Source organism: Trypanosoma brucei (genome assembly GCF_000002445.2).
Source record: "Trypanosoma brucei brucei TREU927 chromosome 11 chr11_scaffold01 genomic scaffold, whole genome shotgun sequence".
In the NCBI taxonomy this organism is placed as follows: Eukaryota; Euglenozoa; class Kinetoplastea; order Trypanosomatida; family Trypanosomatidae; genus Trypanosoma; species Trypanosoma brucei.
The window spans coordinates 1,180,185-1,193,343 of NT_165288.1; the positions used below are offsets into that span (position 1 = coordinate 1,180,185).

The 13,159-nt window shown below is 51.9% G+C and overlaps 5 protein-coding genes across 5 annotated transcripts; 1 reads left to right on the forward strand and 4 right to left on the reverse strand.

Moving 5' to 3' along the window:
• Positions 1–49: 49 nt before the first annotated feature.
• Positions 50–1,282, forward strand: Tb11.02.1580 (uncharacterized protein; the record flags this gene model as incomplete). The annotated part of the gene is made up of 1 exon (XM_823396.1): positions 50–1,282. One exon carries the CDS (start codon positions 50–52, stop codon positions 1,280–1,282), a length of 1,233 nt encoding a protein of 410 aa, XP_828489.1.
• Positions 1,283–3,059: 1,777 nt separating this feature from the next.
• On the reverse strand, positions 3,060–4,922 carry Tb11.02.1600 (ubiquitin-like protein, putative; the record flags this gene model as incomplete). Its single annotated transcript, XM_823397.1, has 1 exon — positions 3,060–4,922. The coding sequence occupies one exon, from the start codon at positions 4,920–4,922 to the stop codon at positions 3,060–3,062; it is 1,863 nt and encodes a 620-aa protein (XP_828490.1).
• A 343-nt stretch (positions 4,923–5,265) lies between these two features.
• Tb11.02.1610 (hypothetical protein, conserved) lies at positions 5,266–5,907 on the reverse strand (the record flags this gene model as incomplete). The annotated part of the gene is made up of 1 exon (XM_823398.1): positions 5,266–5,907. One exon carries the CDS (start codon positions 5,905–5,907, stop codon positions 5,266–5,268), a length of 642 nt encoding a protein of 213 aa, XP_828491.1.
• Positions 5,908–6,305: 398 nt separating this feature from the next.
• Positions 6,306–8,231, reverse strand: Tb11.02.1620 (hypothetical protein, conserved; the record flags this gene model as incomplete). Its single annotated transcript, XM_823399.1, has 1 exon — positions 6,306–8,231. The coding sequence occupies one exon, from the start codon at positions 8,229–8,231 to the stop codon at positions 6,306–6,308; it is 1,926 nt and encodes a 641-aa protein (XP_828492.1).
• Positions 8,232–8,883: 652 nt separating this feature from the next.
• Tb11.02.1630 (hypothetical protein, conserved) lies at positions 8,884–12,591 on the reverse strand (the record flags this gene model as incomplete). The annotated part of the gene is made up of 1 exon (XM_823400.1): positions 8,884–12,591. One exon carries the CDS (start codon positions 12,589–12,591, stop codon positions 8,884–8,886), a length of 3,708 nt encoding a protein of 1,235 aa, XP_828493.1.
• Positions 12,592–13,159: the final 568 nt, after the last annotated feature.

Here is a 13,159-nt window from a genome sequence, read left to right on the forward strand (position 1 = left end):
TCAGGATGTCTGTAACAGCAAGGGCAGCAAAGGAAGAGAAGTTTTAGCGATGCTAATGAACACCCCGCTAAAGAGGGTAGAAGACATACCACCACTTCTTCGTGAACGGCTTACGAAAGCAGAGGAGAGCGGGTGGAAAATTCTTGACCTCTCGGGTTGTAAAGAAACTTTGGATGTCACGGCGCTCACTGAGGTCGGCATGCTGGAACAACTATCCCTGGAGGGTTGCACAAACTTGAGAAGAGGGCTGCGGGAAATATGCAACGGGGAAAGAACGCGCAATCTGAGGACGCTGCACTTAAGCAACCTACCCATGCTTGATGACACATGCATTAAGATATTGGGGGGAACACACCTACGGCTCGAACTGTTCACCTGCGCACACTGTAAGAACGTAACGAACGTTAGGCCCCTAGCGGAAATCAAGGCCCTGAAGAGCCTTTCGCTCGGACACTGCGTGAATATCAAGCATGGTCTGAAGGAAATTTGCGGAGGTCTGACGAATATGAGGGCTCTCTGGATCAACCACATACCGGCTGTCGACGATGCGTGCATTGCGGAGCTCGGCGCAAAAGGCGACGGTTACGAAGGCCATCTGATTTGGTTAATTTGCGATGGATGTCTTGGGATAACGGATGTTACGGCCATTTCGGAGATCAAGACATTAAAGAGACTTTCGCTGACGGGATGCGAGAACATAACGAAGGGGCTAGAGGAGATGTGCGCCAGTGAGAAACTGCAGGACCTGCAAGACCTATGGGTGAATAACGTGAAGGCGTTCAGTGATAAGTGCCTTTTGAATCTGGAGGAAAGTCACAGGAAGGGCGGATGGAAACTGCAGGTGCTCAGCACCAAAGACTGCTGCAGCATAACAGACGTGTCACCCCTGGGGAAGCTGGTAACGTTGAGGGTGCTATGCCTTGACGGGTGCGTGAACATTAAACAAGGTCTGGATCATGTCATACTGTCGCTGGTCGATTTGAGGGAAGCGTACTTGGGAGGCATTGGCATAACCGATAGGCATATTGAGCTGCTTGGTCGCCACAAAAAAATTGAACGATTACACCTCCCTTTTTCAGGGAACATTACAGATATTACTCCCTTAACGAATGTCTGGACACTGGAGGCTTTGTGCTTGTGCGGGTGTCTAAAGGCTACAAGGGGATTTGAAAAGTTTTCTACACTCTTCAGACTCAAAAAGTTGTGTGTGTGTGGTGTTTACGTCGATGCGGACACAGTCATGGCCCTAAAGGGTAAAGGAGTGGCTGTGAAGCTGTGGTAGTGCAACGCTACGACTCACGACGTGCTGCCAAACAGGCGCAGCGCCATGTTCGCTGTGATTGTCGTCGCAATGGATGAAATTGGGAAGGTAAAAGAGCAACTGGTGATGACCATTTTAGCGCGGTTGTGCTTGGCAGTATTTCTCCCTATAAATCCCTTCTTTTTGATTTTAGAGCTAAAGGTAGTGGCGGTGGTATTCGCATATACTTCTGTGTAGTGGCATTCGGGTTGTATGTGTTTTCCGAAGACTTGCCACACATACATATATATATATATAGAAACAGTGGGGGTTGGAAACCACGTGTCGCAAGCGGGTGCGTCACTGACAACATATAACACCTCATGAGGCGGCGAGCATTTGGCTTCGTCCGGGGGCTCAACATTCGGGTTAGAAACGGTATTACATGCAAGAAAATGTGGGTAGCCAAAGGAGGAAATACGCCGGCATGCTTTCTGTCCACGATGTCGTTTTTAAGCCCCGTGATCATGGCCTCTTCAGGTCCGGCAGCCTGATAAGGATAAGCTTTGGAAGGCTTCAGCTGTCGGTTTGCGGCCCGCGCACCACAATTCCCCCCCCGCCCGCCTCCATGGCAGGGGCTGTTTGAGCGAGTAAGCAGAGCGCTCTCAGCACCCCAATCGCAAATGGCTGTGGGTTTCCTTTCGTTTCTCTGCCGCGCCCCGTACGTAGTGTCTGGTCAAGCTGTTTTCCAAAGGCACCGCTCTTAATGGCACCGAGTATGCGCGGCACTCCAGGAGTGTGTTCCACTTGATTCCTCCGTTACTGCGGTCGTATCATTGTAATAACGGCGCTACCAAAAAAACGACAGCGCCTGTTGTGCACTGTAAGGCCAACCGCGCCTACCATACGTCAAAGGTTTCGAAGTTGGGTTGCTTAGGCATGGTTTTGCTTTGTTCCGCATTTTCCTCACCCTTTCATCACTCATTCCACCCGGGTTTCTCCCGACAATTCGCCTCAAGTTGAGCTTCGCTGCGCTGTGGTCCATTTGCTGCTAGACAAATGTTCCGCCCGCAAACGACCATCCAACACTTGCCGGCGCGTGCCCATCTTTCTAAACGCGGGACGCCATACAACAACGTGGCGCCTTGCATCCATTCCGGCGGCTGGTGGTGGTCCGTATCCCTCCAGTCCCCTCAAGTGTACCAAATTTAAGTGCATTGGTTACAAGTCAGCGTTACTCAAGTTTCCAAGTGGTTGTCAAGGCCATTTCCCCCGCACCCACGATGGATCAACCAGTTTCAGCCACTTATGGCTGCCAGTTGTGCGACTTAACTGCTCCGCACCCCTTCCCGCTTTGCGGCGGTGTGAGTGATGACGGAAGCGCCACAACACATTTAGTGGAAGGCGGCCTCGCGCTCGCCACTGTCGATTGAGTTGCCGGCATGGTGGCGTTAGGGCGGAAATGGGCCCGGGACCGCCCCCTCCCTCATGCCCTTGGGCGTGAAGACCCCTAATGTATGATTTGCTAAAGGACGTAAAGGGAAGAGAAGGGAAGAATCACCTCTTCGCAGCATCGGATAAGTTGGTGAAATCCACTGGACGCAAGGCGCCACATACCGCCGGTGCTCCTGCGCATAATGGAAAAGTGAAAAAAAAGATACCCATTTCTGACCCTCCCTAGAGTGCACACGCTTTTCCCCCGGAAAGCGCTATGGTGAAGGAAACGCGATTAACCGGGCATCACTCCCAGCACCCAGAAAGCATGTGTTAATAATATGTGGCTCTGTAAGGCCCATCTCCGCGCGCTTCCGCACTCGCTTCACCTCCTCTCCAGTTGCTTCCACATGGATGATCTTTCACCCGTTCGGCCGGTGGGGGCCTCGTGGCAAAAGCGCTGAGCGCGGTTCATCATGTCTTCGGCAGCGTCATCGGGGAGTGTTCCGAGGGCCCGCAGAGCCCCTTCCAGTTCTCCGGCATAACCATCTGGCGGAACGTCAGGGACCGCTTGTGAGGAGTCATCCGGTCCCCCTTCACAGAACTCCTCCAAGCAAATGTCCAGAAGTTCGTTTGCATTGGCACCCTCGGATGTTGTGGTTACGGATGCAGTCTCGTTAAAAATGCCCGGCTCACCCTCTGGCCGAGGTAAGGACTGGTATTCTTGCTGAAGTTCAAGGAGAGTAGTGGGAAGTGTTCCATCAATTATTGCGGCAAGCTGCTCCGCGGTGCTTTGGTCAAGTGAAGTGAATTGCTGGACGGCCGCGCTGGCAACCAGGCCGGCAAGCCGAGTCAAACTCTCAGCCCCCCGCGTAAACCACGTGGAGGCGCGATCCATGGCGATACCACCTGCGAAAACAAGAGCCGTTCGGACGCCTTGGGCCCACGCACTTCCGGACACATGTGGATTGACGATCGCTCCTATAACCGTTTCATGAGCATAGATAACAAACCTTCGCAACTCAGCCGCTACATCGATATTAGGTCGACGTTCCTGTTCAAAAGCCCGCACTAGCTCCAGATTTTCCGCAACGAGACGAGCAAGCCTGTCAGCCTCCTGCTCAATGCGTCGCTGGCGCTCCTCCGGAGTAACGGGTCCAGCGTGCCGCCCCGCTGCAAGCCACTGTGTCGTCACTTCTGAAATGCGCGATTGGAAGTGGGCAAAGCTCTCCCAGTTCCCGACGCAGATACCCAAGAAAGCAGTGGGATTTTCCCGTATCATCGACCGGATTAGAAGGTTACCGAGCCCGTGGGTCCCGAACTCACCATCGTTGGGTGGATTCCCCCTGGTTGTGGAGGCCAGTTGGCCAAGGAGGCTGAGGATCAAGCCATCGCTTACAATTTCGTCTTCGTCAGCTTCGGTTGTGTTGTTTTCGTTGCTGTGTGGTGCAGCGGCGTCCGCCGTTCGACCTGCGTTGTGTTCGGAAGAACGATGGTTCCCACTGATTTCGGATGTCGGCTCGACGTGTGTGCTTACACTCAACGACGGAAGATAAATACGTCTCCCCAACCGTTCGAGACGATCCGGCAGCTCGTCAAGATCGTTCGTCGTCACGTGCAGATGAATATGGAGGGATGTCGGCTCTGGAGTGGAAGAGTTGCGGCCAATGAGAACACGAGTCGATTGGTGGTGTGTCTGCATATGTTGCTGTCCTGCCTGAGGTTCTTCCTGTGGCTGCTGGGATTGCTGAGTTTGATTTTGGGATTGAGTTCGAGTTTGTTGCGGAGTTTGGGTCCCTTCAAAACGACTAAAGGCCTGAACAGCTGCGGGAAGCATTGTCCGAGCAATTGACATCATTACGGGCACACCGTCGCGCGCGTTCCCAGTGGAAGCATTCCGTATATCCGGTATGATATTTGTTAAGAACTCAGTGAGACCTGTCGGGGACATGATGCTTGCGGTGATATCCATCCCCCCACTCACTCCACGTCGAGCATCACCACTGGTGTTATTATTTGCGGCCCCTGGCGAAACCACTACATGGACAGTAGTGCCATCTTGCAGGAAGGAGCTTAAAGGGCGTGATCCATCGATAAGCTGGCCCATGTGGATGAGGCGTAGCTGCTCCGGCGGAGCCCCGAGTCGCTCTCCTATGCGGCGGCGCAGGCCCTCAACACCTTCTTCGACATCAACCTCTAAACCATTAATTGTGTGTTCGGGTCGTGCACCGGAGACGTTGATGTGCATTATGCCCCCACACACACACTAGCTGCTATTTCCCTACTAACTTTACAGCGGATTCCTACTTTGAAATTCGATCACTATCGTACAACGAACGATAAGCATAAAAAATGAACTGACATGTGCGTATACGCGGTATTGTGTCACATCGTGTGGGGCAGAGAATAGAGAACAAAGTAAGTGGAGGAATTCAAAACGCGTATATATCACCGCTATAACAATAAGTGGAAAGAGGAGGAGTCCTCTGCGCACTGCCCACTAGGATCCGAGTCGTGGGCACTAGCAGCACGGGGCCACACAAATACGTGCATCATCCCGCATGGAGAAGCTGTGAACACGGCCCCATCGTTCAATCGAGGTCATATTCAAATTTAATCTTGGAAGCGCACTCCCGAACCGCTTCAATCTTGGACGCCACACACTCAGTCATCCAACCGCTTTCGCGCACCAAGTGTTCCGCATCACTGATCATCAGTTCACCAAGATTTAAATGCTGCATCATAAGCAAGCTGCCATAATACGGAGCGTAGTTGATACGCCGTTCCCCCATCGTCAACCTTCTGACGATGTAACGTTTTTTCGCAGCATCCGAAAGCTGAAGAAACTCATGCAGTGGAGTCTCCTCGTCATCTGGCCAGTTGGGCAACCTGTCACACCTATCCTTTTCGTCTAGAGTCGCGTGTTCCTCAACCTCAGCATCGAGAGCAGCTTGGTATCTATCATGCATGCCAGGCTCATAGTGCACACGTCCAAAGAAGGCGTTCTCCCAACTCTTCGCCATGCGCCGGCGCTCCTCCACCGTGGCTTTTGATGCCTTCGGGGTCTCTCCAGAGTCACCGCTGCCACCACTATTTGCGCCACTCGTCTCATCCCCTCCGGCACCACGCCGATCCCCAGCGAAGGTTGAGTAAAAGGAAAATGACACTAATCCACGGTTACATCCGCAATATGCCCGCCCTCGTACCGGTGCCCTGCACGCAGTGGAAAGCATACCACCTCCATTCCCCGCGCGGGTTCGAAAACAGAATTCAGCGAAACGAAAAAAAAAAGAAGAGTGAGGAAAATTTTATGAAGCCCCACCAGAAAATAATTGTACACTAGCAGAAGGAGGGGAATCTCCCTTCACCCGGCAGTAAGATGAAATATTTTCAGAGGCTCCGTTACTGAGAACAAGATCTCATGAAACAGGTCCGCACGGTTTTGCCAAAGGGTGTCCTGCTTGATCTCCCACAGAATGCGGGCCACACAGTAGCTAGGGAAGGCGTCTCGCCTCTTGTTTCCTGTGGCTTCGTCCGCAAGCAGCACCTCTTTTGCACGCCTCTATCGCAGACATAAACACGCGACAAGACGTGATATAAACTCACGATAAAAAATGATGTCACAAATTTCTCAAATCTCACCCGTTTCACCATCGAGCGTCACCATGACAGCAGTTTCCTGCACATCATCCACCAAAACAACTCCTTCCGCCCCCTCACCAAACATACCGCGGTTTACCCTCAATCGAAGCGCACCACTCGCGTTATGAGAGAGCGCATCTACCTTCCGCGGGCACATATACAAGGCACCTCCGGCGCTAACGGGGCACCCTTGCCCTGCTGCTGCAAAGCACATCGCGCGGTCGGAGAGCCAAACGAATACTTTGGACTCACAATTGTCCGTTGTAATGAGTAACGGTTCGTCCTGCCCCACAGACGTACTCGCGGTAGACCGACTTCCATCACCGCAGGACGCACTGCCACCCTGCGCCACCTTTCCCGTACCATCATCCCTCCCATGCCGAAGCGGCTGCATGTAATGGCGGCGCTGGAACTGCCAGTATTTCGAGTGTGGTGAAGGCGGCCAGTATAGTCCCACTGCATTCGCGCGGTGACATAAAACCGACAACACTCTCTGCTGAACAACGTCAATCACAATAACAGTGCTGGGCCACAGCGGTAATATAACAGCTGCCAACTTCCCGGATGCACTGATTGCTGCCAGACCGGCAGCACCGAGCTCCTTGTCATCCCCAGCAGCTGCCCATCCGTCATACTTCCCTAGACACGCAACATCACTCGAGTTCCGCTTATCCCCTCCACTCAACTGTAAGAATTCCACAAAAGACTTCTCCGGTGACGAAGGTTCTTCCATCACCGTTAGCTCCCCCATTTTAAAAGGAAGCACAACGTCAGAATCAAAAAAGATACGCCGTAATGCCACTACCCGCTTCTTGGAAGCGATCACTGCACGGCATGCCCTTCCGAACACAATAAGAAGCACATTGCCACACTTCGAAGCAGTCACATTTCGCACACCCGTTGGCTCATAATGTAGCAAACGGGTGCCATCGTAAGTTGTAAGCGCAACGGAGCCTTGAGTGTAATCTACTAACGCGATACCTCCTTGAAGTGGAATGCAGTCCGAAACACAAGGTACAAATTTGGCAATTGAGAAGGCGTGAAGCCCCTCATGTGTCGTGGCCGACAGCACAACAAGCCACTCACTCCGCCTCTGAAAACATTTAGAGTCGGCGTTAGTTTGTTCCATGGCCGCCTGTGACTGAAGAGCATCTTCGCTGGATGCCGAATGCACCGAATCCTTTTCCGCATGAACTGCCGAGAGTGGCGAGTGCAGTAGTTTCGGTGTTACATAGAACAGGAAGCGATGACACAAAGAGAACCGGATTAGGGCAGCCTCGCTGACAGGTTTGCCTGGCCACAAACTACCGCCACTTCTATCATCACTTCCGACTTTTCTACCACCACTGCGAGAGCGGAGTGGCGACGCATTACGCTGTCCTTGTGACGGTACAGTCAGCCGCAGCCCTGCCAACTGGGCGGAGTACTTCACACCTCCCGGTAGTTGCATTAGCTGACTATCCAGGAGAGAAAACACATGCGCATGCAAAAGGCCAACCCAATATACTGCACGAGACGACGGGTGCCAATGCATAGCGCGGAGTCCCACCACCCCGGCATCCACGCGAGCTACGCAGATCTTTCCATACACACTCACAATTTCTATAATTCCTCTTCGCGCCAGCAATAAGGCCACAAGCGTACTGTCAGGTGACCATTGAAGTTCGTGTATTTCATCGAGAGCTGTGTATTTTGATATGACCGAATCGTTCCGACACGCGGGGGGCACGACATCACCGTTTGATACAGGGGGAACAACATCATTGGGCGTCGTGGCGGTTTCCCCCTTCAGCTGGCAGGTGCGGCGGACGTAGTCAATAAACACAACAACCAGACCCTTTTTGACTATTGCGTAAAGACTTCGATTGGGTGACAGTGCGCATAGTTTACCGTTGTCCACAGCTAGCACGCGCATGTCCCGGTCTAAACGCTAAAACAAACAAAGTGAAAAAAAAGAAGCAAAAATGAGGAGGAAAATGAAGCTTAAGCAAAGACTAACAGAAAACACGACGTGAAAAGAGCGACTTCCAAGAGGAAACAATAAGGGACTCGTGCATAACCATTTAGAAGCCACCCTCAGCACTGGTGCAACGTGCCAAAACCGGCAATACCAGTGGGGGAAGGTACAGCGTCGACAGGGTCTGCGCATTCTGAGAGTGTGTGTGTGCCCCCTTCCCCTCGCATACACACACAATGACCTGGTTCCGCAACGGATTATAAATACCAACCGAGGAAGAGTGCACTCAGATGCTCCTCTCTTTTTTTAAAGAAAAAAAATCCTCTGGGAATAAACCCATGCACCCATGTTTGCGTTGGTCCTCAAAGAGTCACAAAACCACCGGTGGATCAACGCTCCCGCCATTTATGCATCAGACCACACCTTACTAAACCCCCTTAGCTACCGTTGACATCCTGATACTACAAGCCGGTTGAGCTTACCCTATATCCACACATGCGCGTAAACACACTTGTACATGCGTGTCACCCCGATCCGTAACCTCGTTGACAACGTGTTAACAATTCAGAAAACTCGAAGCCATCTGTCTCTGTCGGTTTGTCATCCGTCATCAGTATCCACAAATAAGGGGTTCTCCACTGTTATCTCCAGTTCCACCACACGGTAAAGGTACCAGGGGAGTGGCACAAGTCTCTACCACATCACCTGTTACGGTGGCAAACAGGGAAGCACACCCCGAGCCATCGGAATCCCAAACTTCATGATATGTCACGCGGTGCTTAAGTAATGCGTTGCCTCCCATGAGGATCACCATCGCCTGAACCATGCACTGCATTTCAATCTCTGTTTGCTGGAAGAAGATCCCCAAATCAGTGGAGTTGTCGACCTCGTACGCCTCGCGAATGAAGTGTTGGGAGAGCCGCCCCACGTAACGTTTGATAGCCTGCCCCGCAACAAAATCTTGAGATGTAAATATCACAACAGGGTCTCCCGCCTCCAGTTCTCCCGGATCAGACGGAATTCGGCGCATTGGCTCATGAAGTAAATATCCACCACCCGCAACTTCCGACGAAATTGGTGTGGTCTCACACTGTTGGGCGTTAGACCTCGGTCGCCTATTTGTTTGGCTCCCCGTGGGTTTTAAGATATTTCCCACGAAAGCTGTGACTTTTGAGGCAAAGGTTCGTAGTTTGCGCCCTATGACGCCATGGCGCCTTCTGTTGTCACTGTAGAATTCAAACGCATCGGAGGGCGCAGAAACTGGTGCGACGATCCTCTCGTTCCACCATTGAGCGGGATTTACTGCATCCACCTTGAAAACATACGGAAGCGTATAAGGTGCGTTGCTCATCGTAAAGACTCTCGGCTCAGCGTCCTGTGGCGCAGGCCCAGCCCCGCAGCTACTGCTTCCAAGTGGCGGAGAACGAAGTCCATCCACCATATGTGTTTCTCCATGACTGTTCGAGCCGTGATCAACAGGTTTTGTGTCGGCGTCTAAATAACGCATGCATTCGCTGAAGGAGCGTTTCTCTAACTCCATCAAGCGGATTTGCTGCTCAGTCGTGCACGTCATGAGACATCCCTCCATTCGAAGATGTAGTTCTCCCGAATTCGGCTCGAAAAAGAAATCACACGCGTAACTTGTAACACAAAGTCTAGACAACGAAGAACGGCCACAGCGGCGTAGCGCCGCCCGGCACACTGTCTGGACATAGGAACGTTTGGCGTTAGCAACACATTCGCTAACAGTTGCTACCGCTGTGGCACCGTGATATGTCCGAGGAAGTGCGAAACGGGTGTTTAACACAACACGCTCCTGGGAACCGTACATATTTGCTGATTCCGGTACATACGGTATCGTAACCATCAAACTATCTTCAAACGATAGATCTCCGATCATTCCAAGCATCATCTCTGCCTCTTCTTCATCATCGATCTTGACAATATAGTCTGTAGTTTTATCGGCTTTCCCAGCCCCACCAGGTTCGTGGTTGCTGCAAGACCCACCAAAAGATTCGTTGTCATCCCAATGGTCAGACATGAAATCATCCGCACAAACCTCAAAAGGATCGCAGGAAGAGTCTGAGCCACGTAGGTTGCTGTTAGCGAACCGGGCGCCAATGTTCATTGCGAGGCCACCCAGACGATGATGCCGACTACGCCCAAGCTGCTCAGCTACAGCCTCGAGGCGAATTACAGACTCCTTGTTTCGTATTGCAGGGTCAAGCACCTCCACACGAGGGGGCGACGGCACGGGAAGACCCACAAGGCAGCAGCCCGTCCCCGTCAGCGTTCCAATAATGGTGTCGTGTGAAATGCTAAGGGTGATGCGAATACCAAAGACGGCATTCAGTTTTTGGAACTTGAGATTGAAGAGAAGTTGTTTGTGCAAAGAATACTCAATGTACGGCAACGCTTGCGACACAGCAAGAGCGAGTCCAACACCACGAATTGCACTCTTTTCCTTCGTCACAACGGCCTGAACGAGCCGCGGTCGTTCTCTGTAAATGAGTTCCTGCGGCATCGCACATGATGTAAGAAGTACTTCGGGTACCAACCTAGAGTGGCAGACATTGCACATAAATTGGTTTGCGTCCTCCTCTGTTGCATCCTTGTATCGCACCACTGGAGCGTATAGGTGGAGCAACGAGCACGCCTTTCTCGCGGCAAACCTTTTCCTCACTGATTGGTACAGAAGTTCCGGACCACAGCGAAGCGGGTGAAGTGTAAGATTAAGCATGACAGCCGTGCCGAAAAGTGATAGCACCACCACGTCTTCGTGGTATAGCACCGCCTCCTCATAACCGATAACGACATTACAGTGAAAAGCACGAGCATTGGCCCTCAGCTCTTCCCGCAGTTCCATCCACCATGCATCGCGTTCTTGAGAAATGAGGTGTCTAGATTTCATCTTGGCTACGATCTTCACGGACATGGCACTGATGTGACCACCGACGTGCTCTACGGTTCCGCAAGGCAGGTCCTTTACGGTCAATAAAAGGACGTTTGTTCGCATCCCCGTGGGTGCCGGTGGCAGCGACTCCATAGAAGGATTGTCTCCTCTCGTAGCGCCTGGTGAGTTGCTTTCATGTACGAAGGGTATGAGAGCGCTCGTCCCGTGAAAACTTGACGTCTGCTGCGCTGCAGTGGAGATGCCTAACCGTTGCTGTTGCGGTTGCTGCGCTGCTTGCACTGCTTCCTGTTCAAGACACCGGATATTCATGGCGACCACATTGTTACCAGCTAGGTCACCATGTCCAACAGCTGGTGGCATTTGTAGCGGTGTCGGCATGGAGCAATGCATAGCAACAGGCGAATCGCTCATGGGGGGAGTCAGCCTCTTCACTACCTGTATTTGTGCCGCTGGCACCGTATCTGCACCCCCTGGATCAACGAACTTCACTGCGGAGAGAACACATGGAGTGCCGTAGGCACGTACGATTATACCGTTAGCCTCCATGTCAAACTCCTCTACGTAACCAAGTACTGCGTTGCACTGCATTTCCACCACCTTACGCGCCAACTGACGCCTAACTTTTCCACTCAACTTGTACAGTTGAATGATGCGTGCTTCATTAGTGGATCGTGTGCTTCGCAGGTTCGTGAGTTTGGAATGCTCGGGGTCTGCCTTCACGATTAACTCCTCCACCATTGTAAGCATAGTCTCCACACGATACACGGAAGGGTCCAATCTCCACGCAGAAAAAATAAGAACTCCCTCATCCCCCATGGTGAAAGAGGGATGTTGCGCCCGCGCTGCTCGCAGTGGTTCCAAATCGCTTGACATTTGCATAAAGGCGGCCGAAGGTACAGCTTGTGGCTGTTGACTGGTCTCCCCGCGAGTGTGGGGGCTCCTCGTGTTTTGTGGTGAAGGTAGTTTGCAGACGTACCGCTTAGGCAGACGCGGGGCTAGTGGATTCTCCGCTGTGTGAAACTTTATCTTTAGCGTAAGGCGAATCTCCCCCCGTATGCCTTCAGTGCTAGTGTCAAAGAGAGGGAACCAGCCACTCATGGAAGCATTGCTCTTCAGGACCATAGAATTGAGGTCCACAAAGGTGTGTCCCACGATGTCGTCGCGACTGAAAATGTCGTGGTCATAGACGCGCACTTCGAGCGGGTCCTCCTGCAAAACAAGCAGGTCCGGCGTGTCAAAGCGGAAAACTCTGTTCCATACGGGATGGCACGACATGCGGGAAATATCTGTAGTGTATTCAAGGTCATCGAGCTTCACCACAACGTAGGTATCAGCGAGACCCGTTGTGCGGTCCATGACGGGGAGGTCACGCGCCTCATGTACGGTCACCGTCAGTGTTGCCATGTACCGATTCGCAAAATAGCGAACACTAATAATGTCACAATTGTTACAATACCTTTTTTGGGGGTGTTTATTTTTGTTTGCCTATCGTCGATACCGAAAAATATGCACGGCACTCTGTAAATTATGACTTAATCCCCTTACCAGTAGTACCAACACCTTGAATATCGCAGGCAAGCGAAGATTATGCGCAGTTGATGTACTGGCACCAAACGTAGATAGGAAAACGTACAAGACAAATTTTATGCATTCGCATAGTTTGCGCAAGAATAGAGAGTGAATTAACTTGAAATACAACACAAGGAATGGGCATCTTTTTTTTCTTCCTGGGGGGGGGGGGTACGATTGAAGGAGACACGCGGCAACCAAATGATAGCTTAAACAAAATAAGGAAACGCAAAGGCGAAAGCATCTCCCCACAAAGAGAAAATGGCAATAATTATAATTAGGAAATCTCTGCACGCGGTCTCGAGGTAAAACGGTACTGGTAGACACTGAACTTGTGTTGCAGAGGAGATCCGATAATACGCAAAGACGGCACGCCTCGGCACACACTGTAGAGTAACAAACG